The 26,846-nt window shown below is 48.2% G+C and overlaps 1 protein-coding gene across 5 annotated transcripts in view; it reads left to right on the top strand.

Moving 5' to 3' along the window:
* The window catches only part of TESC (tescalcin), a 60,770-nt gene that overhangs the window by 8,387 nt on the left and 25,537 nt on the right, over positions 1-26,846 (top strand). For all 5 annotated transcript variants that reach the window (XR_609572.4, XM_055096232.2, XM_055096233.2 and 2 more), the window contains exon 2: positions 15,854-15,923. Coding sequence is in view for 4 of the 5 variants with exons in the window: in XM_055096232.2 (XP_054952207.1) it covers positions 15,854-15,923 (70 nt within the window). In the remaining variant the exon portion in view is untranslated. The remainder of the gene's footprint in view (positions 1-15,853; positions 15,924-26,846) is intronic.

Genomic DNA, 26,846 nt, shown 5'->3' with positions numbered 1-26,846 from the left:
GGGTGAGGGCCTGGGCACCCCTGGTCCTGCCAGCCTTCCTGTTGCCTGCTCCAGCTTAATTATTAATTTATAAAACCAGAAGGTCGAGTGGGTGATTTCCGCTGGTGGTGGTGGCCATGGAGCACTAGGACAAAAAGGCTCTTTGTCGTCCCAGCGGTGTGACCTTTGCAGACCGGCACTCTGTCAGGAGCAAGCCTTCCGTTCTTGGCACTGCTCCCTGGCAGGTTAGTGGAGGTCTCAGGGCCCAGGTGCCTCCAGGAGGAGGGCAGGTGGCCAGGCCGGAGACAGCAGTCCCCAAAGGGGGGCTGTAGAGGCCAAAGGTGGGCTGCAGAGGCCAGCTTGCCCCAGGTGCTGAGGTTGGAAGAGGGTTCCCTAAGCTCCTCCTGAGCACCTGTGCCAGGATCCCAATGATCAGAGAACCCTGAGCAAATACCCAGCACTTTGCAGGCCTCACCCACCTGGTAGTTCTAAGGGGGTCCCCTGTCTTGCCCTTGCCTGCATTTCCCCAAGGACCTCAGCCAGAGTCCCACTATGGCACACAGGTGGCTTCTCACCACCTGTCCTTTTCCAGCAGATAGATATGGGTTTATATCATGGTATTGCCTCTTACTGTCTAGGCAAAGCACTTTGCCTCCCTGAGCCTCAGTTTCCTCATCTGTAAAATGACAGCAAAAATAGAACCTGTGTCACTGAATGTTGCGAGGATTAAGTTAGAATTTGGGCAAAGCTCTTGACCCATCCTCAGTGCTTGAGAGTTACTGGCAGTTACTAATCATTTCAACTGGGAACACTTCAGGAGCTGGCTATGTATCTCCTTTTAAAAGGCATGCTATAACATTTTTTAGTAATTCATTTCATTTTTTATATGTCTGCTATCTTGGACATGCCTAAACTTAATCACCATCTCTGCCCTTGTGCTCATAATTGGGGACCTTAATGTACTTTAATTTGTATCACTCCATAGTACTTAAGAACCTACATATTCATTATTATTCTATGCAGACACTATTAATTCTTGCAACCACTCTTCCTTATGGATATAGTTTTCTTATTTAATGCATGTTTCTGTAGATTTTTCAGTGAGGCTCTGTGAGTTGTAAACTTTGAAAATATTGTTATTTTGCAGGCATGCATGAATGAACATTTGGCTGTGTGTAAAATGTAAGGTTGCTGGATTTTTTTTTTTTCAGCGATTCGTTTTTGGTCTTGTTGCTGTTGAGAAATCAGCTGTTAGTCTAATTGACATTTCTTTGTAGAAACCTATTTTCCCTTTTCCCTGTTTTAAAATTTTTGTTATTGGTGTTTTGCACATGCTATGTCTGGGTGTGGATTTATTTTTATTTATCCTGGGAATGGTTTATGTTGTTTGATTCTAAAGAAAGTTCATATCTTCCATTATGAAAATATTATCTCTCCCCTTTCTCTTTATCTTCTTCGTTAGTAATTCCTATTAGAAAAATGTTGGTTCATCTCATTCCGTCTGCATGCCTCTTAATCTTTCTTTCATATTTTCTTTTTATTTCAGCTGGGTCATTTCCTTAGATCCATCTTCCAGTTCACTAATTCTCTCTTCAGCTATTACAACCTTGCTGCCTTAACCTATTAAATTTCAAAAAATTGCAATGACTTATAAAAAAAGTTTATAAGTGCTATATAGTTTTCAAATTCACCTCTTTTTCATAGGGTATGGTTCTTCCATTGTTTGTAATAATTTAAAGCCCACTATATAGTCTCTTCTGTTTTGCCTTCTTGGAGTGCTATTCCTTTTGTTAATTGTGTCTGCTGTTCTCCCTTATGGTGGTTCATTTGCTTGTATGGTTTGGTTTTTTGATTATAAGCTCATCTTTGGGCTTTTTCCCAACTCCCCTTGGCCCTTCCCCCTACCACCTCACAGGATTCCTGTGTGCCCTGGGTTTTAGAAGAGCCTTACACAGTGCATTTGCATTTCTTGTGCTAGGTGTCTCAAGCTTTTCACCAGTCTGAAAACACTTTTCACATTAACTCCTTGGTTTGGGTCTCCTGCCCCACAGAGACTTGGATTTTTCACCAGTGTGTGGCTCAGTCTTGGAGTTTGGATTCATTGCAGAAGCCTGCTCTTTCCCCTGCCATCTCCCTAGCAGAGATGGCTGTCTTATTATTCTCTGGGCCAGTGGGGAACGTTTTTTCTGACCCACCTGATGTGCAGAGGCAGCCTTTTGTATTTCAGATTTTTAGAGGGGTCTCAGCTCCAGTTCATGCAGACCCAAGGCCTCTTCTGTCACTCAGTGGACTTGAAGTCCCCACCCTTAGCTGTTGGAGCCTGAAACCATTCTAACACCTGGGCCACCTCAGCAGCATCTGTCACTAACCCTGCTGGTTCCCGGTCTCTTCCTTGCCCCTGGCACTTGGGTATTGCCCTTTCCTTCCATTTAGCCGGACATTACGTTTGTTTCTTGTTTTATCCAGTGTTTGTAATGGAAGGCAGAATCTGTATTATATCCAAGTAGCAGGACCTGAAATTCCTGATCTAAGTGTCCTACTGAAGTAAGCCTTGTACCTTTTTTTTTTTTTTTTTTTTTTTTGAGACAGAGTCTCACTCTGTCGCCCAGGCTGGGGTGCAGTGGCACAATCTCGGCTCACTGCCACCTCCGCCTCCCAGGTTCAAGTGATTCTTGTGCCTCAGCCTCCTGAGTAGCTGGGATTACAGGCATGCGCCGCCACGCCCAGCTAATTTTTGTATTTTTAGTAGAGACGGGGTTTTGCCATGTTGGCCAGGCTGGTCTCAAACTCCTGGCCTCAAGTGATGCACCCGCCTCAGTCTCCCAAAGCGCTGGGATTACAGGCATGAGCCACTGTGCCCGGCCAACCTTGTACTTTAGATAAGCCTGTTTATGCTTGATTTGGCCTCAGGATAAATCTGGAACTGAAGATAGTTCTGGAAGGCTGTGAAAACCTGTTTCTTAGATGCTCTGAAAGACACCCACTCGCCCACTCTCAAAATCTTTCCTGATTCACTGTTGCTTTTTTCCCCCTTCATCATCTTTAGTCTTTTTATTAAAATGGAGAAATTTTTCTCTAATTACATAAATGATATGTATTTATTGTTCCATCCCTCCTCAGTTTGGGCATACAGCCTAGCCAATGGCTATGCAAATAGAATCTAAAGTCATGGACCTCGGTCTAAATCCCAGTTCTGCTGCTCCTAGCTGTGTGACCTTCAGGGAGTGACTTAGCCTCTCTGAGACTCAGTTTCTTTATCTATAAAATGGGTGTGATTACCACCCTAAAAGGGAGGCATGGCCCTAAAGGGAGGCACCCTAAAAGCGAGGACTAACTAAGATAATTCCAGGCATTTGGCTGAGTCCTAGCCTCTGGGTAAATGTTAACACATGGTGGTTATTATATTATTATTTATTTATTGAGACAGAGTCTCGCTCTGTCACCCAAGCTGGAGTGCAGTGGTGCGATCTTGGCTCACTGCAACCTCCACCTCCCAGGTTCAAGCGATTCTCCTGCCTCAGCCTCCCAAGTAGCTGGGATGACAGACGTGCACCAGCAGGCCCAGCTAAAGCACATGGTGGTTATTATTACTGCTATAAGGCGCATGGTAAAGAACAGAGCATAGCTGTAGGAAGGGAACATAGATGAGCAAAACAGACTGTGATTTTTAAAGTCACGAGCACCCACTCTGACAGCTTTCTCAGTTGCCTTATTGCTCATGAGAGAAGAGTAGATTCTAAAGTCAATTCACTCTGTCCCAGCTTCCCCTTCAGTCCTGAGAATTGGAGGATTCATTCAGGGTAGGAAAAAACCCACAGAGATCCTAACAGGACCCTTGGTATCCGAGGTTGAAATAAACACTGCTGACGTGGGCCTGCGGCAGCTCTTACCAGGAATTCCTTGGCTTTCACACTTACAAAGTGGGTTGAAGTTGGCATGAAAAAGGGTATTAAGGTGCTGTATAAATGCCAGCAATTAATCTTCAAGCTGCTGCTGCTGCTGCTCTGAAGGACAGAATTGGGTTTGAGAGCTTCCTTCTCAAGGCCAAGTGCACCCAAATGCATCTTTGGTTAATTTTAACATCCCAGCAGCTAAGAGTGATCTATGGTGTATACGAGTTCAGCACATGGCATCCAAGGAAAAGGCAGGTGAAGGAGAGGAGCCGGCATCCAGCATCATGAAGTGCCCTGCGTGTGCCAGGCATGAGAGGGTAGTCCCCTGTGGAGTGGCCCCTGCAAGGCTAAGGAGGCTGTCCCTCCCTGCCTCCCTCCCAAGGCCCAGGGTTAGTCATTGTTTTGGCTGTAGCCGCAGGAGGCATGCAAGTTGCTGCGTCCCTGGTGAGCTTGAATCCAGCTGAACAGCCATGATGGTATCACAGGATTACTTAGGGAACAATAATAACAGTCCCGGCAACCCCAGCGTCTCCTGCATCTCCTACGTCTCCTACCAGATCCTGTGCTAAGGGTGTGCATGATCTTTTTAAAAATTGATGCAAAATTCATGTAATATAAAATTTACCATTTTAGGTTGGGCGCTGTGGCTCACACCTGTAATCTCAGCACTTTGGGAGGCTAAGGTGGAAGGATCACTTGAGGCCAGGAGTTCAAGACCAGCCTGGGCAACATAGCAAGACCCTGTCTCTACAAAAGAAAAATTAAAAAAATTAGCTGGGTGCTGTGGTGTGCACCTGTAGTCCCAGCTACTCGGGAGGCTGAGGCAGGAGGATCACTTGAGTCCAGGAGTTTGAGGCTGCTGTGAGCTGTGATCGTGCCACTGCACTCCATCCACCTGGGTGACAGAGTGAGAGACCCTGTCTCAAAAAAAAGTTACATTGTAACCATTTTAAAGTATACAGTTCAGGCCAGGAGCAGTGGCTCATGCTTGTAATCCCAGCACTTTGGGAGGCCGAGGTGGGCAGATCACTTGAGGTCAGCAGTTTGAGACCAGCCTGGCCAACATGGTGAAACCCCATCCCTATTAAAAAAAAAAAATTAAAGTATATAATTCATTGGCATTAAGTACATTCACAATGATTTGAATACATCACCATATCTATTTCTAGAGCATTTTCATCGCCCTCCGAAAAACCTCATACCCATTAGCAGTCACTCCCCATTTCCTCCTCTCCCAGCCCCTGGCGACCACTAATCTGTGTTCTGCCTGTGTGGATCTGCCTGTCTGGGGCATTTCATGTAAATAGCATCCTGCAGTAGGCTGGCCTTGTATATCTAGTGTTATCCCTTCTTGGAGTGTGACAGGGCTGCCTCCTTTTGTATTGCTTTATAACATCTCATCACCTGGATATACCCATTTTGTTTTTGCACTCACCAGTTGTTGGACGTTGAGTAGTTGCCATGTTGGTGGTTGTGATTGTGAATAGCTTGTGGTGGTTTTTCATGACATGAACAACCTCACAAGGGAGGATGTCCCGTTGTCACCTCTGTATCACAGGGGAGGAAGCAGCCTCATGAGTTCAGGGTGACAGCTGAGTGGGATGCATAGCAGAGACTCACAGCAGCCTCCCCCAGCAGCGCTGTCAGGAGCTCACCTTTCCATCCAGCCTGGCTCACCTCTGTATTCCGGGATTTCCCCAACGTTTGGGTTGAGTCCTGGCCAATCTTTCAAGAGGTGGCAAGCAGGAGAGAGCTGGGGTCTTGGAAGTCACTGAGCCCCCCAGTGATGCCCCGTGGTATCCTGGGGCTGGCATCCAGGCTGGCACAGCTGGTGGGGCCAGTGGGAGGCAGGGTGGCTTGGGGAGTCCCTGGGGCACGGGAGAAGGCTCTCAGCTGTGCTTGCTTCTTCCAGTGGGGCCTTGCCCTGAGCCCTTCCACCTTCTGCCTTCCCCACCCTCACCCTGGGCGGCTGCACCTGCTGTCTCTCAGTCTCATCCACACCCACGCTGCCTATTGCCGGGCACTTCAGATCTCGTTCCCTGGCTTGGTGTCCTCTGTAGACTCAGGGCAAGTCCAAATGTCCTGGCCTGATAGATGAGGCCTTCACGCCCCCACCACCCCAGCTGCTTCATTCCCTGCCTGTTTTCCACCCACACTGAAGAGCCCGAGGCTCCCTGAGCCCTGTGTGTTCTGCCTCTGCCAAGGCTATGCCTTCTGCCAGACCTGTCCACCCCACCCCCAGAACCCCATTGGGCATCACCTCCTGCTCCCATCCCCCTGGCCTAGAACCTCCACTGCAACCCTGGTGCCCCTTGGCCAGCTGAAGCAGCGTTTACCGTCCTGGATCCTGGCGAGGGGATGTGCATTTCTAGCAGAGTGGGGCTGCACTTTTTGCATCTGCTTCCCTGGCCTCTAGGAAGCACCTAGCAAACCAGAGGTGCTCAGAGGGCCATGCAAGCACAGGTGGGGCCTTGGGGGTGCCCCTCAGGGCCCACACACTCCTGGGGGCCAGCAGGGGTTGTGGGAAGAGGAGGCAGTGGTGTGCATGCCCCTCATCTGGGTCCTGGGACTACAGGCTCACAGAGTCCTGGTGCCCCAAAATGGATGGGAGCACATGCTGACATTCTCTTTCCTCCTGAGTCAGGGGAGGGAGGCTGGACTCCAGGGTGGATTTCAGTCCTGCTCCTCTGCCCCTGGGCCCCTCCCATCCTCCCTGTTCTGGACCATTGTCCTTGACCCCCTACCCTGTGTGGCTCTCCTCCCACTGGTGATGCCTTGCACAGCACAGCAGGGCTGCAAGCAGGTCCCCACAGCCTGATGGGGGAGGCCAGGGCCAGGCAGGCAATGCGCTTACCCCAGCATTCAGAACCCTTTGCAGTCGATTGCCAATATTTTTTAACCCAGCGGATTTCTGCCTCCTCTTAATGAAAGGGGAAAATCTGGCCTCCCATGGCAGCAACTGGCTGGAGGGAACGGTGGCAGCCCCTTCGACAGGGTGGGACTCCAGTTCATGCCTGCACGGGCCTCTTCTCTCACTTCATGCCTTTCTGACCCTGGAGACACTGAAATTCTCAACCCCACTTTGACAGCATCTGAGGAAGGAATTGGCTTCTATTGCCCCTTCATCCCCAAGGTTAAACGGTTTTTACATTGACACCTAATTCACAGCTGATGACATTTACCATTTAAAAGTGTACAGTTCAGTGGCTTTTAGTATATTCACAAAGTTATACAAACATCACCACTGTCTAATTCTTTTTTTTTTTTTTTTTTTTTTTTTTTGAGATGGAGTCTTGCTCTGCCACCCAGGCTGGAGTTCAGTGGTGCTATCTCAGCTCACTGCAACCTCCGCCTCCTGGGTTCAAACGATTCTCCTGCATCAGCCTCCCCAGAAGCTGGGACTACAGATGTGTGTCAACACATTTGGCTACTTTTTGTATTTTCAGTAGAGATGGGGTCTCATGTTAGCCTAGCTAGTCTTGAACTTCTGACCTCAAATGATCTACCCGCCTCAGCCTCCCAAAGTGCTGGGATTACAGGTGTGAGCCACAGTGCCTGGCCACCACTACCTAATTGTAGAACAACTTATCACCCCCAAAAGGATACCCACTGGCAGTCACTTCTCATTCCCTCAACACCCTCCAGCCCCTGGCAACCATCAATCTACTTCATTTCTCACTAGATTTGCCTGTTCAGGGCACTTCGTATAAATGGGATCATACACCGTGTGGCCTTGTATGTCTGGCTTCTTTCACATCGTGTGATTATTTCAAGGTTTATCCATGCTGTAGCATTTACCAATGCTTCATTTCTTTTTTTGCTGAATAATATTCTGTCATCTGGATGTGCCACATTTTGTTCACCCATTCCTTTGTTGATGGACGTTTGGATTGTTTCCACCTCTTGGCACTTATGAACAGTGCTGCTTTGAACATTGGTTACAGGTTTCTGGTGTGGATGAACATTTTCTTTTATCTCGGGTATAAATGGAATTGTTGGCCGGGCACAGTGGCTCAAGCCTGTAATTCCAGCACTTTGGGAGGCCAAGGTGGGTGGATCACCTCAGATCAGGAGTTCAAGGCCAGCACAGCTAAAACGGTGAAACCCCATCTCTACTAAGAATATAGAAATTAGCCAAGAGTGGTGGCACATGCCACCCAGTGCGGGGAGGCTGAGGCAGGAGAGTCACTTGAACTCAGGAGGCAGAGATTACAGTGAGCTAAGGTTGTGCCACTGTACTCCAGCCTGGGTGACACAGCAAGACTCCGTTTCAAAAAAAAAAAATTGTTTTGGAGTAGAATTGCTGGATTACATGGTAATTCTATGTTTAATTGATTGAGGAACTACCAAACTGTTTTCCACGGTGGTTGTACCATTTAAATCCTCGCTAGTAATGTATGAGAGTTTCAGTTTCTCTATAGCCTCATCAACATCTATTATTTCTTTTATTTATCATTATAGTCATCATGGTTAAAAAAATTTTAACCCAAATAGAATTATACAAGTAATCTCCGTAAATTGCAGAAAAGTTAAGGGACAGATAACCAAATTTAGGGTCAAAGGGAGGAGGAGAAAAATGTTCTGTAATTCTACCATCTGAAAACAACTGACTACTATTATTTTGTTGTATACCCTTTTCTATTTTTTCTTGTGCACATGTGTATATCAATATGAACTTTCACGTGTAAATGAGATCTTAGTCTGTTGGATTTTCCATGCAACAACATGCCATATGACATTTTCCGATGTCCCACAATATTTAAAAAATATTTATAAAGGCTGTGTAGTATTCTGACTTCAGGATGTACCAGGACTCATCTGTCTCGTTTTCTGTGGCTCAGTATTTCCCCCAATTTCTTTCTTTCTTTCTTTTTTTTTTTTTTTTTTTGAGACAAAGTCTCACTCTTGTCCCCCAGGCTGGAGTGTGATGGCACTCTTGGCTCACTGCAACCTCTGCCTCCCAGGTTCAAGCGATTCTTCTGCCTCAGCCCCCTGAATAGCTGGGATTACAGGCACCTGCCACCACGCCCGGCTAATTTTTGTATTTTTAGTAGAGATGGGGTTTTACCACGTTGGCCAGGCCGGTCTAGAACTCCTGACCTCAGGTGATCCACCCGCCTCGGCTTCCCAAAATGTTGGGATTACAGGCTTGAGCCACTGCGCCCAGCCAATTTCTTTTCTTTTTGTTTTGAGACAGCCCCTCGCTCTGTTGCTCATGCTGGAGTGCGATCTTGGCTCACTGCAACCTCAACTTCCCAGGCTTAAGTGATCCTCCCACCTCAGCCTCACTAGTCCACACCCAGCTAATTTTTTGAATTTTTTTTCTTTTTTTTTGTATAAATGGGATCTTCCTGTCTTGCCCAGGCTAGTCTTGAACTCTTGGGCTCAAGTGATCCTCCCACTTCTGCTTCCCAGAGTGCTGGGATTACAGCCACAAGCCACCACACCTGGCCCATTTCCCCCAACTTCTTTTCTTTTCTTTTTTTTTTTTGAGACAGAGTTTTTGCTCTCGTTGCCCAGGCTGGAGTGCAGTGGCACGATCTCGGCTCGCTGCAACCTCCACCTCCCAGGTTCAAGCGATTCTCCTGCCTCAGCCTCCTGAGTAGTTGGGATTACAGGCATGCACCACCACACCCAGCTAATTTTTGTATTTTTAGTAGAGATGGGGTTTCACCATGTTGGCCAGGCTGGTCTCAAACTCCTGACCTCAGGTGATCCACCAGCCTCGGCCTCCCAAAGTGCTGGGATTAAAGGAGTGAGCCACCACACCCAGCCCCCCAGTTTCTTACTGTTCTAAACAGGCAACCTTGATTACCCTCATCTGTTCATCTTTATACGCCTGTCTTAATTCCTCAGGATTTGTTCCTAGGGATCAAGTTCTGATTCAAAGGGTATATACCAACGCTGCCCAACACAAATAATAATGTGAGGTGTAATCATGGTAAATTTTCTAGTAGCTGTAATGTAATTACATTATGTAATATAATTCTAAATTTTCTCGTGGCCACATTAAGACAAGTAAAGAAATTAATGGTGAGATGAATTTTAATAGTGTATTTTATTTAGCCCATTATATTTAAAATATGATCATTTTTACCATATGATCAATATCAAAAGTTATTGCAGTCGTCTGTGTTCTTTTTTGTACTTAGTCTTGGCAGGCTGGTGTGTGGTTTCCACTTCAGGCCCATCTCAGTCTGGGCTTACCACCTTCAAGGGCTTAGCAGCCACTTGGACAGGCCAGGTGTGTTCCTTCACGTTGAAGTTTATGATACAAAGTGACAGTTCACCTCCATCCCCAAAAGATTAGGCCAGTTAAACTCCCACCAGCCCCATGGACTGGTGTGCATTTCCCTCAGGTTGAAATCTAAAACCAGAAATAATGAGGTCCAGCTGCCAGGGACCAAAGCCCATTCTGCCCATCATCCGCATGGCAACTGTGACCTTAGGGCCCTGGAGAAGGGCTCAGAGGTGAGGAGCAAGGAAACTGGAAAAGCTACCAACCCAGGAGCCCTTGAGGAAAAGGCAGGTCCTTCTGTGGGCTTTGGGGCCTTGATGCAGGCAGACATGCATCAGGTGCTTACGCGAGGGGCCCTGTTGGGGGCCCAGGGTCAGCCCGGGTGTGGGGGCAGGGAAGGGGTGGGGGGGGGGCGCAGTTAGGAGGAAGCAGCTCACCAGACATGTTGGGTTAGACCAGCTCCACCTGCCAGGGCCTGGGGTGTTCTGAAAGTCAGTTCCTGAGGCTTCGGAAATCATCCTTTCTCTCAGTTACTGTGCCAGAGGAGTCTTCCCTGAGCTGTGAGCTGAGCCCTTGGCTCTACGGATTTGGGTGTCAAAAAGAGGGCCCCAGAGGTGGGAGGTTGTCTTCCTAATCCTTTGCTTTCAATCAGGCAGGACAGAGGGAGTATGTTTATGTGAATTTGCACGTGTGTGCATGTTCTTTTTTTTTTCCATCACCCAGGCTGGAGTGCAGTGGTGCGATCTGGGCTCACTGCAACCTCTGCCTCCCGGGTTCAAGTGATTCTCCTGCCTCAGCCTCCCAAGTAGCTGGGATTACAGGTGCGCCCCACCACGCCTGGCTGATTTTTGCATTTTTAGTAGAGATGGGGTTTCACCATGTTGGCCGGGCAGGTCTCGAACTCCTGGCCTCAAGTGATCCACCTACCTCAGCCTCCCAAAGTGCTGGATTACAGGTGTGAGCCACCGCACCCGGCCTTGCGTGCACTTTGGATACTGTTAACTGGAAACTCTTCATTAGATAACCTTGATCTAGGATGATTTATATACCTCTTCCTAGCTGTGGGACCTTGGGCACATCCCAGAGTTCTCATCTCTAGAATGGGCATAGAATCATACCTACCTAACAGAACTAAGGAGAGGGTTGTACCAGCCCAGGCTTATCCAAGTAGTTGAACACAGAGGCCAGGAAACGGTAAATGCTCAGTTAATGTCTGCCCTTGTTGTTATGATTATGCATGTAATTTATTTTTTAAATAGCTTTATTGAGATATAATTCACACACCGTGAGATTCACCCCCATTTAAACTGAACCCCATAGTTTTAGTATAATCACAGGGTTATGCAACCATCAAAACAATATAATTTTGGAACATTTTTATCTCTCTCTAAAAGAAACTCCAGTGCCCATTGACAGTGTCTCCCTGTTCTCCCTCTCCAGCCCCTCCCCTCCCTGGCCTCAGGCAGCCACTGGTGTACTTTCTGTTCCTAAGGATTTGTCCATCTGAGCATTTCATGCAAATGGAATCATCCAGTGTGTGTCCTCTCCAGTGGCCTCTTTCACACACCAGGATGCTTTCAAGGTAACGCTTTTTTTTTTTTTTTTTTTTGAGATGGAGTCTCGCTTTGTCACCCAGTCTGGAGTGCAGTGGCACGATCTTGGCTCACTGCAACCTCCGCCTCCCGGGTTCGAGTGATTCTCCTGCCTCAGCCTCCCAAGTAGCTGGGATTACAGGTGCCTGCCACCACTCTCGGCTAGTTTTTTTATTTTTAGTAGAGATGGGGTTTCGGCATGTTGGCCAGGCTGGTTTCAAACTCCTGACCTCAAGTGATCCACCCGCCTCAGCCTCCCAAAGTGCTGGGATTACAGGATGAGCCACCGCGCCCAGCCATAACTCATCTTTAATAGTGGTTGTTTAGGTGCACCTGTTTAGCTGTAATTTCTAATCTTATTTATCTTCAGATCAGTGTGTTTTGGGGGTTAAGTGATCATACAAAAGGAGACAGACAAATAAAAAAAAGAAAACAAAACACAGAACTACACGTTTTCTGCCAGACAGACCGAGTTCAAATTGTGGGTCTGCCTCTATCAAGGTCAGTGACCTTGAACAAGTTACATCCCTTCTGAGCCTCAGTTTGTTCTTCTATAAAACGGGAATAGTATGTCCCTCATAGGGTCATGGAAGGAACTCAAGAAGATGATGTGTGCCTGGGACACAGTGCTCAGCCAGTGAATGACTTATTAATAGCAGTATTTATGAGATCCCTCAGCCATCCAGATGGGATCATGTTGTAGGCTAAAAAACTTCATTACAAGACTAATACATATACATTGTACATTAGAGAAAAATTGGAAAATATAGATGAACCAAAAGCAAAACAGTCTTTAATCCAGGTATTGAGATGAGAAATAATTATTATTATTTTGGGGAAAATAACTCTAGGATTTTTAAATTACTTAAACACATTTGTATATTTTTATGTCTTTTCCACAACACAGAGTTGTGCTCTCTCGGTAGCAAGCTGTTTTTAGGCAGTATATGTGGAATGTATTTCTATGCAAATACACAACTGTCACTGTTAAAGGCAGTATACCTAAAAACAATTTTTTTTCTCCATCTTGCACTCTAAAGGTATACTTTAAAAAAAAAAATTGGCTAAACATACCAAAAAGTGTTCGACCAATCTGTTTTTTGCTTTTTTTTTTTGAGGCAGAGTCTTGTTCTCTTGCCAAGGCTGGAGTGCAGTGGTGTGATTTTGGCTCACTGCAGCCTCCGCCTCCCGGGCTCTAAGCGATTCTCCTGCTTCAGTCTCCCAAGTAGCTGGGATTACAGGTACCTACCACCATGCCTGGCTCATCTTTGTATTTTTAGTAGAGACGGGGTTTCGTCATGTTGGCCAGGTCTCAGACTCCTGACCTCAAGTGATCTGCCCACCTCAGCCTCCCAAAGTGCTGGGATTCCAGGCGTGAGCCACCGTGCCCAGCCCCAATCTGCTTTTGATGGTCACTTAGGGCAAGTCGAATTTTAAGCTATTTTAAAGAATGCAAAGTTGAACACATTTATGTATTCATGTTTTTGTACCTGTTGCGTCTATTATTTTTAGGATACATTCCTGCCAAGTGGAATTACAATTTTAAAAAATTTTCATTCATTTTTCTTTTTTCTTCCCAGATCTCCTTTAGTCAGGGAGGAATAACACATTTTTTTTTTTTTTTTAGTAAATGTTTTGTCGTGATATAGTGCATATCCAGAACAGTGCATCACTCAAGCATACAGAGAGCTCTTTGAGGTTTCCGAGAACACGACTATGTAAAGTGTACGGAGATCTAGAAATGGAACATTCCTAGTACCCAGAACTCCCCTTTGCACTCCATTCAAGTTACTCCTCCTCATCTCATCCTCCAAAAGTCAATTACAATATTAGCGTCATCTATGATGCCTCCCTTAAGAGCAGCCACTATCTTGACCTCTAACATCGTAGTTGAGTTTTGCCTGTTTTTGAACTTTATGCAAATAGAATCATAAAGTATGTACACTTTCCTGTCTGGCTGCTTTTGTCTGTGATTATCTATATTGTTCATTTTCACTGCCGTGTGCTATTCCATTGCTTGACTATACTACACATTAGCACTCTACTCTGCCATTGTTGGGCATGTGGGTAGTTTCCAGTTTAGGACGATTCCAATGGCACCGCCATGACATCTTTGTACGCATGCTTGGGTGAACAGAAGTATGCGTTATTTGTGTATATACCTAGGAGTGGAATTGCTAGGCCATGAAGTAGCCAGTGTCCTTGCTGACATACCTATGATCTAAATGGCCATATTTTCCTGCAGAAAGGTAGAAATTGCACTTTGATGATTCACCTAACCGTTCCAAGTGTCAGTGGCTACATCTGTAACAAGAGGATACAGCCCCCTCCTAGAGTGTTGGAAGGAAGAGATGAGCTGATCATTGGAGCCATGCCCACAGGAAGTAGAGAGCCCTCAGTCTGGGTTGACAGCCTTAACGAGCTGCTGGAGATGCTTGAGAATACTGAGCTGTTGATTCTTGAAGAGCCTGAGGCCAAAAAACAATGAGCAGGAAGTGAGGTGACCAGTTGGCCCCAGAAATTAGCTGCCTCTGTAACAGGAGCAAAACAGTGCTTAGGGGTAGGGAATGCTGGGAGGACTGAGGTGGGAGGTCACAGCTCCGCAGTCCAGCCCGTGTTTTGGAAAGGTTTGCGTGAACTGTATATAGTCCCCAGGAACCAGACCTAAAGTCCTTGAGCGCCAAAGTACTCTGGGCAGACAGGCGATATTACTTCTTTGTGAAGGCTGGCTTTGGGGTCAGTCGCACAGACTTGGAGTTCAGTCCCAGCTCTGCCTCTGTGTGTTGTGGGATCTTAAGTGCTCTCTGAGCTGCAGTTTTCAAATTATAAAACTGAGATAACAGCTGGGCGTAGTGGTTCACACCTGTAATCCCAGCACTTTGGGAGGCTGCGGTGGGCGGATCACTCAAGGTCAGGAGTTCAAGACCAGCCTGGCCAGCGTGGCGAAACCCCGTCTCTACTAAACGTATAAAAATTAGCTGGGCGTGGTGGCGCGTGCCTGTAATCCCAGCTACTTGGGAGGCTGGGGCGCGAGAATCGCTGGAACACGGAGGCAGAGGTGGCAATGAGCTGAGATTGCACCACTGCGTTCCAGCCTGGGTGACAGAGTGTGACTCTGTCTCAAAACAAACAAAATACCTGAGATAATATCCACTCACTTATTGAGTTGTTTTGATAATGAAGTGAGAAATGCAGATCATTGTTTAATATTGTGCATTTTTTAGAGACAGGGTCTTACCCCATCACCAGATTGGAGTCCTTCCATTTCTTTGCTCCACCAGATTCTCCATACATTTCTCAGTGTAGGTTTCCCAGATCATGTCCAACACCAGCCTGAACCCTTATTTCCTCTTGCTACTCATCTGACTCTGAGTCTGTGACTATAAAAAGCCCCTTTCTCGGCTAGGATAAAACTCATCTTCTGGAGTGGAAGAGGAAGAGTCAGACAACCAGATGCAGTTTTGTCTAGGCTGGGCGTGGTGGCTCATGCCTGCAGTCTCAGCACCTTGGGAGGCCGAGGCGGGCAGACTGCTTGAGTCCAGGAGTTTGAGACCAGCCTAGGCAACATGGTGAAACCCTGTATCTATAAAAAAAAAAAAAAAAAAAAAAAAAAATATATATATATATATATATATATATATATATATATACACACAAAAATTAGCCAGACATGGTGACACTTGCCTGTAGTTGCAGCTACCCAGGAGGCCAAGGTGGGAGGATTTCTGGAGCCCAGGAGGTGGAGGCTGCAGTGAGCTGAGGTGCCGAGGTCGTGCCAGTGTACTCCAACCTGAGTGATGGAAGTGAAACCCTGCCACAGAAAACAAAGTTTCTCTGTAGTGGGCTGGGGAAGGTCAGAGGCTGGGAGAATGGCCTGCTTCATGACTGCCCTGTCTCAGGAGCTATTAGTAATAGTTGTATTATTATTACTAAGGCAGTTGGAACTGATGACTGCAGAGCTGTTTCTGGGAAGAACGGGAAATCCTTTCTCTGCTGCTTCACCCGGCACTCGCTTTTGCCATGGTGGGAGATGCTTTGAGAAGGGGTGTGGCAGCCAGTGGGGATGGGGCAGAAGAATATCTGCAGCCTCCCTCTGACAGTCAGTGATTTTTTTTTCTGTCTTGTTTTTCTCTCTTTCCCCCACTTCTCAGTCTCATCGGATCAGATCGAGCAGCTCCATCGGAGATTTAAGCAGCTGAGTGGAGATCAGCCTACCATTCGGTAAGATTGGCAGCGGGTTTGGGTGTTGGGTGGGGCCATGCCCTTGCAAATTTCTTGTCCTGTTTCTTTTCTTGAGTGCTGAGTGGCGGGGGTAGTTGTTTTTTATTTATTTATTTATTTTGGAGATGGAGTCTCCCTCTGTCGCCCAGGCTGGAGTGCAGTGGTGCTGTCTCGGCTCACTGCAAGCTCTGCCTCCTGGGTTCACACCATTCTTCTGCCTCAGCCTCCCAAGTAGCTGGGACTACTGGTGCCCTCCACCATGCCCGGCTAATGTTTTGTATTTTTAGTAGAGATGGGGTTTCACCGTGTTAGCCAGGATGGTTTCGATCTCCTGACCTTGTGATCCACCCGTCTCAGCCTCCCAAAGTGCTGGGATTATAGGCGTGAGCCAACTGTAGTTGTTTTAATGCTTCTGGTCTCTTCTAAGACAAGATGTTCCCAAACAGTAAGAAAGAACCACTTCTGTTTCTATGAGGATCACACAATTATAAATTATAACTATCGTGGAAGCGAGGAAGGGCTCTTCAGCCACCCCATGCCTCACCCTGACTTCCTCAGATGGAATGTGCTTGGAATCTCAGACACATATGGAGGACCTGTTAAATCCCAGGGTCCTTCCAACTGCCGGGCACACAAAGATGTATCAGTTGTGGTGCAGCCCGACTTAGGGGCTCGGGCTGCCATCAGGACCTCTGTCTTTTGACTCTCCTTCTTTAGGGTTAGTTCCAGCCTCAGGCAAGAAGGGGGTGGCCGCCTCAAATTTCTGTTAAGGAAAATCAACCTTCTGCGTTGTGTTTTGTTAATCTTTTAGATACCTTTAGGTTGCTTTTTAATGAAGAGGATGCCTTAAACTGTATTCTGGTTGAATTATTTGTTATTTGGGTATTTTTAATTTTTTTGAGACACGGTCTCACTCCGTTGCCCATGCTGGAGTGCAGTGTTGTGATCATAGCTCACTGCAGCCTCAACCTCTTGGGCCCAAGCGATCCTCCTGCCTCAGCCTCCCAAGCAGCTGGGACCACAGGCATGTGCCATCACACCCAGGTAATTTTTTATTTATTTTTATTTTCGTAGAAGCAGGGTCTTGCTATGTTGCTCAGGCTGGTCTTGAATTCCTGGGCTCAGGTGATCCTCCTGCCTTAGCTTCCCAAAGTGCTGGGACTACAGCCATGCACCACCACACCAGCTAATTTTTTTAAGTTTTTGTAGAGATGGGGGTCTCACTATGTTGCCCAGGCTGGTCTCAAACTCCTGGCCTCAAGCAGTCCCCTCATTTCTACCTCCCAAAGTGCTGGCACTACAGGTGTGCACCGCTGCACCAGACCTGTTAATTGTTTTGCATTTTTTTTTTTTTTTTTGAGACGTGGTCTTGCTATGTTACCCAGGGTGGTCTTGAACTCCTGAGCTCAAGCAGTCCCCCCGCCTCAGCCTCCTGAGTGGCTGGGATTACAAGCGAGTGCTGCTTGAGTTACTTACAGCTAGGATAGTGAGAGGTCCTTGCCAGTGACTTGATCGTCACACAGAGTTCATAAGGAAGCTTCAAGTTGAACAAATTTCTACCATAAACTTCTAACAGATGTAGTTTCCTAAAATAAGCATTCAGAGTCTCAAGGTTACAGCTTGTTGGAACTTTGAAACAAACCTTCTAATACTCCAGGGAAACTTCCATCTTAGTAAACAGACTTAAATTTCCCCTAGGTTTTATGGAAACTGACATATAAATGTCCACTTTCTCTTGTTTGTCTAAACACAGGCATATTGTTAATCCAGTATATTTCATTCTTAATTTCAAGAGCTCAGATTCTGATGGTCTCATGATTCTTGTGGCCTCTGGTCTCAGTTTGATTGCATCCAAGGCCGACTTAAAGACAATTAAGATTTATACCTTTAATTCTAGACATCTTGCCCACCAAGCCCAGTGGAAGAGAGAGAACCTGAGCCCAGCGGAAGAGTCACCTGGCTTCTCATTGGCTCTGACGGGGTCACGGGCCTGAGTCTGAGCCAATTGCCATGGCCAAAGACCAGACATGCAAATGTTTTCCCCTAGAGCTATAAGGGCAAGGGGCCTGGGGTCAGTTTCCTCCAAGGACAGGGATGGAGGGCGGGTGGTTTCAACCAGGGCAAGGTGAAACCTCCTTGGGCCATAGGCTGAGGAGTGTGTAGCATGACACAAGTCAGCCAGGCACTGAGATCTAGTGGGGAGGTGGCATATATAGACACTGGATGCTGGAAAACAGTGTCAAGGGCATGCTTTGCTTGTTCCTTCAGAAGTTAATGAGCAGCCTGGGCAACATAGCAAGACCCTTTCTCTACAAAATATTTTAAAATTAGCCAGGTCTGGTGATGCACACATGTAGCTCTGGCTACTTGGGAAGCTGAGGCAGGAGGATCACTTGAACCCAGGGGTTCAAGACCGCAGTGGGCTATGAGTGCACCACTGTACTCCAGGCTGGGCAACAGAGCGAGACCCTGTCTCTTAAAATGTTCATGAGCATCTGCTCTGCGCCAGGTGCTTGGTACCTACGCTGGTAGCTGCAGCCGCTATGGAGCTCACAGTGGAGGACGTGGGAAGGCAGAGCCCCTTTGTCCTCAAGACAGTTTTCCAGCAAGTGGAACCCCCAGCCCTGTAACAAACTGCCTTGGACTTATTGTTATGCATCTGATGTTAGATCCATCCAACCTTGGGTGGTGAACTTTAGGTTCATATTCTACATGCATAGAGATGCAGAGGCAAAAACCCAGGCTTCGGAGTCCAACTGTATTAGAATCCTTCATGCCATTGGCTATGTGGCTTCGGGCTGGTCACTTCCTTTCTCTGAGCTGGTCTCCGCATCTGGAAAGTGAGCATGGTCACTTGGGATTTGATTTGAGCATTAAAAATGAGCAGTGGGCTGGGCACTGTGACTCACGACTATAATCTCAGCACTTTGGGAGGCCAAGGCTGGAGGATTGCTTGAGCCCAAGCTGGGCAACACAGTGAGACCCCATCTCTAGGGGAAAAAAAAAGCAGGTGCAAGCAGGGCAATTTAGCTCTAAGCTGGGTTCACAGGCATTTGGCAAATGGGGCTATTCTTCCACCCCCATCCTGAGGGTCTAATCTGAGTGTGGTGGGGGCCCAGATGCTGTGTGAGGAGGAGGATATGATGCCGTTGGAGGCCCCTCCCACTTTTAGGTTCTAGGCGCTGAGCCCTGATGCATTGCCTAGCACCCCATCATAAGCTTACAATGGGACGTACTAAAATGGCATTCCCTACAACAGTTTTTTTCCAACTTGACTGTGCTCGAATCACCTGGGAATCTTGCTGCCATGCAGGTTTTGCTTCTGCAGTTCTAGGGTGGGGCCTGAGACTCTGCATTTCTAACAAGTGCCTCCGTTGCCCAGCACTGTGGACAGCACACAGTAGGTCCTCCATGGTTGAGTGGGTGGAGCGTCCTCCTCCTGCAGGAGCTGAGCTGGCGCGGCCTCTCTGTGCTGATGGCGCCGGACTCCTACCTCTCAGGCCTCACCTGCCCAGGCTCAGCTTAGAAATGTGAGCCGTTGGTCCTGCACTGCCACCCCAAACCCTGTTTGCCCCTCTCCTGCACACCCATCCCCAGGACCTCATATGTAGCACCCTTGCACAAGCCCTCAGTGTGCCTGCCTGGCAGGGTCATTCAAAGGAGCTAGTGAGCAGCCTCTGCTCAACAGCCCTCTTGATGGCTACCCAGTGCCATCAAGGTCATCTTTGTGTTCTTTATGTGGGACTCACACAGGTGTGTAGATGCTGGCTTCTGCTTTGCTGAGGCTTCAGTGTGGACCACATTTCCAAGACACGTCTCCTGCCCCCTGAAGGCCCACAGCCTCCTTCTGGGGGTGCCCCATCCCAACATTCACAGCACAGAATTATAACTGCCCCCACATCCCCTTACCCCAGCAGACTGTGGCTTCTTGGAGGGCAGGAACTGATCGCCTTTTTCCTTGGCCAAAGTGCTGAGTCCAGGGCCTGTAACACAGTAGGTGCTGTGAGAGTGCTCAAATGAACAAGTGAAGGGATGAATGAATAAATGAATGAATGAAAGAACAAAGGAATGAGGAGTGAATGTAATGACTAGCAGAATTCTTTCCAGCGCAGGAAGCGTGGCCTACGTGAGGCCTGTTGTCATTAATAGTACTTCCTTGTTAGGTTGACGTAATCCAGGTGAAAGAATTCAGCAGGGGTCTTGGCACGTAGAAACAGCTCACAAATGTAAGCTCTTATTATTTGAACGTGTTTTATGTGCTACACAGCAGGAGTGTGTTACTTTAATCTTTTTTTTATTTTTTGACAGAGTCTCGCTGTGTTGCTCAGGCTGATGTGCAGTGGTGCGATCTTGGCTCACTGCAGCCTTGACCTCCCAGGCTCAAGTGCTCCTCCTGCTTCAGCCTCCTGAGTAGCTGGGACTACAGGTGTGTGCCACCACACCTGGCTCATTTTTTGTATTTTTGTAGAGATGAGGTCTTACCATGTCGCCCAGGCTGACTTCAGTCCTACAGAACCCCATAGGAAGTAGAGGTAGGGACGCTCACTCTCCCCATTTTACAGATGGGAAAGTAAGGCTAGAGAGAGGCCATGTACCTGGCCCTGGGTCACACAGCTCATAAGTGGAGGAGCTGGGGTTTGAACCCAGTGCCAAGATCCTGCTGTAGGAAGCCAGGGGCATTGTCTTGATTTGCAAGTGATCTCTAAGGACCTCAGTCTCCCTGCCCTGCTATCGGGGGTGGGGGAGGTGCGTTTATAATTCCCGTCACCACCGCCTTGGTCTCAGAGCTTCAGAGTCGGCTTCGAGGTTCGTGTCAGCTGCACATAGTGACAGCCCCAGCCCAGCCTGCAGGAAGGAGGTGACTGACCACAGCTTCTTATGCAAACAGGCCTACAGGAAGGGCCTCCTTCCAGCCTCCCAGAACTGCTTTGCCTAATCCTAATCCACCCTCCAGGGCCTAGAGAAGGGAGATGAGGTAGCTTTTCAAGGTTCCCCTGGCCTTTTCCTGCCCATCTTCCCCTGAGCAGCCCTGGCTTGGGAACTGATCCCCAGTGCTGTCCCCTCTCTGCCAGGGGTTTTCTAAGTGACCCCAGGCCTGGTCTTCAACCTCTCAGATCCTGGCACATCTTGGAAGCTGTCCAGCAGGCCCTGGGCTGTGCTGGGTTTTCAGAGCATGGACAAAATTCCTTTTCTTTCTGGGGACATTCCCCCACATGAAAATGGCGTTGATTGGGGTTCCCTAGTGAAGGCCCCTGGCACCCCACTACAATCTGTGATGGGGGAGAGGGTGCCACCTCCTTTGCCCCTTCCCACTCAGACAGCGAAGGACCCACGTGCTTATGAGGATCCCACAGGAGGCTCGTGAAGACCTTGAATGCAAAAGTCCCCTTAAAAATGATCATTCAGAACCACAGGCTTTAGATACAGATGAATAAGATTTGTAAGTTGCACTTAGAAGTTTAAAGAAGAACTGGATTTCTAAATGTGCGGCTTGACAAGTTGAATATAGCTTTACAAACTCTCATGAGGCAATTGATGGACCAAAATTGATTTTGTTTTTAAGCCACCGTTTCTTATCTGTGTTGGGCCTGGTCCCATCTCTTTCCAGAAGTCATCTGAGGACATCTAGGGGAGGGTTCGTCTTGCGGCATTGAAAGCCCCACTTCAAGGCCTTACTTTTGCGTGGGTTCTTTACACAGCCCGGTACCTGATTTTTAGACATTCATATTGTTGGCCGGGCGCAGTGGCTCACTCTGTAATCCCAGCACTGTGAGAGGCTGAGGCTGGCGGATCACTTGAGGTCAGGAGTTCCAGACCAGCCTGGCCAACATGGTGAAACCTCGTCTCTACTGAAAATACAAAAATCAGTTGGGCGTGGTGGTGTGTGCTTGTAATCCCAGCTACTCAGGAGGCTGAGCAGGAGAATCGCTTGAACATGGGAGGGAGAGGTCGCAATGAGCTGAGATCATGCCACTGCACCGCAGCCTGGGTGACAGAGCGAGATTCTGTCTCAAAAAAAATTTCATTGTTATGTTCCCTTTTTAAAAGAGGGAACCCCCAAATTGTATATGCTTCAGGATCCTCAAGACCTGAATTCATCCAGACCACAAAGTACTGAATTTCTGTGGCCTCTCGGCAAAATGCCTGAATAGAAAAAAAAAAAAAAAAGGAATGTCTATCTAATTCTAACACGTTCATTAGCCACCTACCATTTGGGGGGCTCTTCCCCTGTCCTCAGAAATTTTCCATCTAGCGGAGGAGACCTCCACAGGTAAACCTGTTAAAAGGTCAGAATTTTAAATAATGAAGAAAATACAGAAATAGCTTCTTGCACTTTTTCTTTCTCTTTTTGGGCCCCTTAACTGGTAAATGTTTTAAACAACAATTTTTAATTTCCTGATAGCACGCTGGCAGGCTTATAAATGCCAGAAATAGACGCTATGGAATACTTCAGATGTAGTGGTGCAGGCCATTAGGAGGCATGATTAGATAAAGCCACATTACAAAAAATATTTTTAGGTTCATCGAGCCATTGACTGTGGAGTAATTCCGGAGGTAAATGCAACCACAGACGTACACAGGGAAGAGAAAAAAAAGGGACTCCATGCTCCATGTCAAATGCCACCAACGTGCAGCCCCATGTTCTGATAGCCCAGACAGTGGGGTGTCAGCAAAATGTCCTAACTCCAGGTCCTGTTTTTCTTCCTTCAGCAGTGTTCCTTTTGTTTTTCTCTTTGAGACAGAGTCTCGCTCTGTCAGCCAGGCTGGAGTGCTGTGGCGCGATCTTGGCTCACTGCAACCTCCCCCTCCCAGGTTCAAGCAATTGTCCTTCCTCAGCCTCCCAGGTAGCTGAGATTATGGCACCCACCTCCACACCTGGCTAATTTTTGTATTTTTAGTAGAGGCAAGGTTTCACCATGTTGGCCAGGCTGGTCTTAAACTCCTAACCTCAGGTGATCCACCCGCCTCGGCCTCCCAAAGTGCTGGGATTACAGGTGTGAGCCACCACACCCAGGCCCTCAGCAGTGTTCTTACCACTGCTCTGTCATTTTTTGAAGTTACCACAAGATTGGCCCAGTGCGGTAGCTCACACGTGTAATCTGAGCACTTTGGGAGGCCGAGGTGGAAGGATTGCTTGAATCCAGGAGTTTGGGACCAGCCTGGGCAACACAGTGAGACTCTGTCTCTACAAAAAAAATTTAAAAATGAGCCGGGCATGGTGGCATGCACCTGTGGTCCTAGCTACTCAGGAGGCTGAGGTGGGAAGTGTGTTTGAGCCTGGGAAGTTGAGGCTGCAGTAACTTGTCTTGCCACTGCACTCCAGCCTAGGTGATGAAGCAAGACTGTCTCAAAAAGAAAAAAAAGCACGGGGTAGTGAGCAGAAATGGGAGCCCAGCTGCCAGCAGCAGAGTGCTAACGTGTGCCAGGCGCTGGACTCAACGCTCACATGGTCTCAGGAACCCTCTGAGGTTGACATTATTATCCCCATTTTACAGATTAAGCAACTGAGGCTGAAGAGGTTAAAATTACACAGTAGGGCCTCAGTTCAAAAGCAAAGCTGGCTAATGCAAGAGGTGTAGCCTCAAACCACTGCAGTGATGTTGCTCTTCATCCAGAATTAAATCCCCTTTTAACCCAGTCACTTTGCTTTGTTTTTAACCTGTCTATGATATGACCACTTTTTGAGGGGATGGGAGCAAGATCTCGTTCTGTTGTCCAGACTGGGGTGCAGTGGTGCAGTCATGGTTTACTGCAGCCTCCGACTCCTGGGCTCAAGCGATCATCCTGCCTCAGCCTCCTGAGCTGTAGCTGGGGCCACAGATGTGTATCACCACATCCAGCTAATTAAAAAAAAATTTTTTTGTAGAGATGCGAGTCTTGCTAGGTTGCCCAGGCTGGTCTCGGACTCCTGGCTCAAGCAATACTCCTGCCTCAGTCTTCCAAAGTGCTAGGATTACGGGCATGAGACACCATGCCTGGCCTCGACAGCTTTTTTTAGAAATACTATACTCATAAGGAAGTTGCTGAGGCTCTACCTAGCTCAGCAGGCTGTTTCACCATCAGAATTTAATATATTCCAAGAGGCAGCGAGTCCTCCCTTTAAAAGCCTCAGCTAGGATGACGCACGTTCACTTAAAGAGGAAAACCTGCTACGGTAGCTGTAAAGATGCCCAGAAAACACAGCGGGCGTGAGGCAGCTGGACTCGCACATCTGCTTAGGTGAGAGTGTTAAGGCAGACGTGAGGAGAGCCACCGAGGGGGTAGTTTGGTGTGAAAAGGTGCGGAGGCGTTCCCGAGGCAAAAAGCAGCTTTCTAAACGTTCTTAGTTTTATTAGCAGGTACTCGCATATAAAACTTTTCTAGAGATTCTTTTCCCAGGATGGTTGATACTGACATGGTCCATGCTTACAAGCCTGCAAATGTCCAGGGCCTTCCGTGATGGGTTTTAGAGCTGAGGATCCTACAGGGTTGAGAAGGGGAGGCTCCCCTTCCCCTGCTGGGGCACTTCTGTTCTGATGCTTATGTGCGTGAGGGGTAGTCAGAGAGAAAGCTAGCACATCAGCCAGTTCATGCTATAACATGAGCAATATACTAAGGTTGGCTGGGCATGGTGGCTCATGCCTGAAATCCCAGCACTTTGGGAGGCTGAGGCGGGCGGATCACGAGGTCAGGAGATCGAGACCATCCTGGCTAACACAGTGAATTTCTACTAAAAATACAAAAAACTAGCCAGGCGTGGTGGTGGGCGCCTGTGGTTCCAGTTACTCGGGAGGCTGAGGCAGGAGAGTGGCGTGAACCCGGGAGGCGGAGCTTGCAGTGAGCCAAGATAGCGCCACTGCACTCCAGCCTGGGCAACACAGTGAGACTCCGTCTCAAAAAAAAAAAAAAAAAAAAAAAATTAGCCATTCATGGTGGCGGGTGCCTGTAGTCCCAGCTACTCAGAAGGCTGAGGCAAGAACATCTGTTGAACCCAGGAGGTGAAGGCTGCAGTGAGCCAAAATCGTACCACTGTACTCCAGCCTGGGCGATAGAGTGAAGCCCTGCCACAAAAAAAAAAAAAAAAAAAAAAAAAGCTAAAGGAAGGAAACAGGGCAGACAGCCATCCCCTGGAACCCTAGGGAGGAGAGGGTCCTTGGGGTAGGTGGTCATGGAAGGTGCCACTGAGGAGGCCACATCTGGGTTGAGACCAGGAGAGAAGGAGCCGGTGTGTGAAGAGAAGAGGGAGGGGAGCCCTAGGCAGAAGGCCCAGCACATGAGGAGAATCGGAGAGTTGGGTGCAGATCACAGAGGGTTTGCCTTTGCCCTAGTGATGACTTGGGTTTCCTTTTGTCCTTGAAATAAAATGCACAGATGTGGCCTGAAACACCAGCTGTATGTTAGCTCCTCCTTTTTTGTTGTTGTTTTGCTCTGTTGCCCAAGCTGAAGTGCGGTGGTTCGATCTCAGCTCACTGCAGCCTCAACCACCCAGGCTCAAGCGATCCTCCTGCCTCAGCCTCCCAGAACTTACAGGCATGTACCACCATGCCCGGCTAATTTTTGTATTTTTTGTAGAGATGGGGTCTTGCCATGTTGCCGAGGCTGGTCTTGAACTCCTGGGCTCAAGCAGTCCTCTCACCTCAGCCTCCCAAAGTGCTGAAATTATAGGTGTGAGCCACTGTGCCCGGCCAGCTCCTACACCTGTATGTCCTCCCAGGACCTCTCCCCTGAGCTCCTGACTCATGTAGCAACTGCCCATCCACTTAATATCCAATAAGACATGCCACTTAACATGCCCCTTTCAAAGCAAGCAGCTCCTCATCCCTCCCAGAGGCCCCCCGTTCCTCTGTGGTGAACGGCAGCCTCACAGTTCCCTGCAGTGGTCACCTTTGATTCCTCCCTTTTTCTCAGCCCTGCTTCCAGTTCATCAGCAAACGCTGCCATTTCTACCTCCCAAGGAGCCCAGGATTTGCTACTTCTCTCCCCTTCTTCCTCTGCTCCCCCAACCCCTGCCCTCATCCAGCTGCCATGGTCTCTGGCCTGGGCTACCCCAACAGCCTCCTCCCTGGTTCCCCTGGATCTTCACTGTCCATCCACCATCGAGGCTCACAGTACCATGTGGGAGGGTCCTATGAGAATGTCTCTTCTCTGCTGAAGATGTTCTGTCTCACCCACTGGGAGTCAGAGCCACCGCTGAGGCCTCTCAGTGTCCTTCTGGCCCCTGCACGGTTGGGCCCCTGCTACACCCATCTCTCCAACTATTTTTGCCCAAGTTACATGAACATTCTTTCTGTTCCCCACCCCAGGGCTCTAGCTCATGCTGTTCCTTCTTCTTAGAATGCTTTTCCCCTAGAGCAGGGTTTTTGAGCCTGGGCTCTGGGGCTGGATGATTCTTCATTGGGGGTTGTCCTGGGCACTGTGGGGTGCTGAGCAGCATCCCTGGCCTCCACCCACTAGATGCTGGTAGCACCCCCCCCACCAGCTGGACACATGGGAGTGGAGAACCTCCCCTCCTTCAGGTCTCTGCTCAAATGTCACTTTTTTCCCTGTGGCCTTTCTGTGGTCAACCTCATTTAAACTTGTACCAGTCTCCTGTGGTCCCCTCCCTTTCTCTGCTGAATTTCTCTGCAAAGTACTCATCACTCCCTGAGATACTCTATTTCCCATCTTTTTTGTGCTCTCCTAGATTCCCCATAAGGGATCGTGTCTGTCTTTACCTCTGCAGCTGGCACCTAGAACAGTGCCTGGCTCCTTGAAGGGGCTCGAATGCTTGTCGCTGAGTTGCTTTCACTGTAAGAAGTCAATTCCAGGTGTTGGGGAAAGTGGGGGGACTGACATGGGGCAGGGACAGGGATGAGAAGGTGTTTGCCTGGGGGAATGGTCTTGGCAACGTTGTCCAGCTTTTCAAAGAGGCATTTGCCAGGAGCAAAAAGGACCAAGCCTTTC

Source organism: Pan paniscus, chromosome 10 (assembly GCF_029289425.2).
Source record: "Pan paniscus chromosome 10, NHGRI_mPanPan1-v2.0_pri, whole genome shotgun sequence".
NCBI lineage: Eukaryota > Metazoa > Chordata > Mammalia > Primates > Hominidae > Pan > Pan paniscus.
The sequence above is the reverse complement of the archived record's forward strand: the minus strand, read 5'-3'. Positions and strand labels throughout refer to the sequence as shown.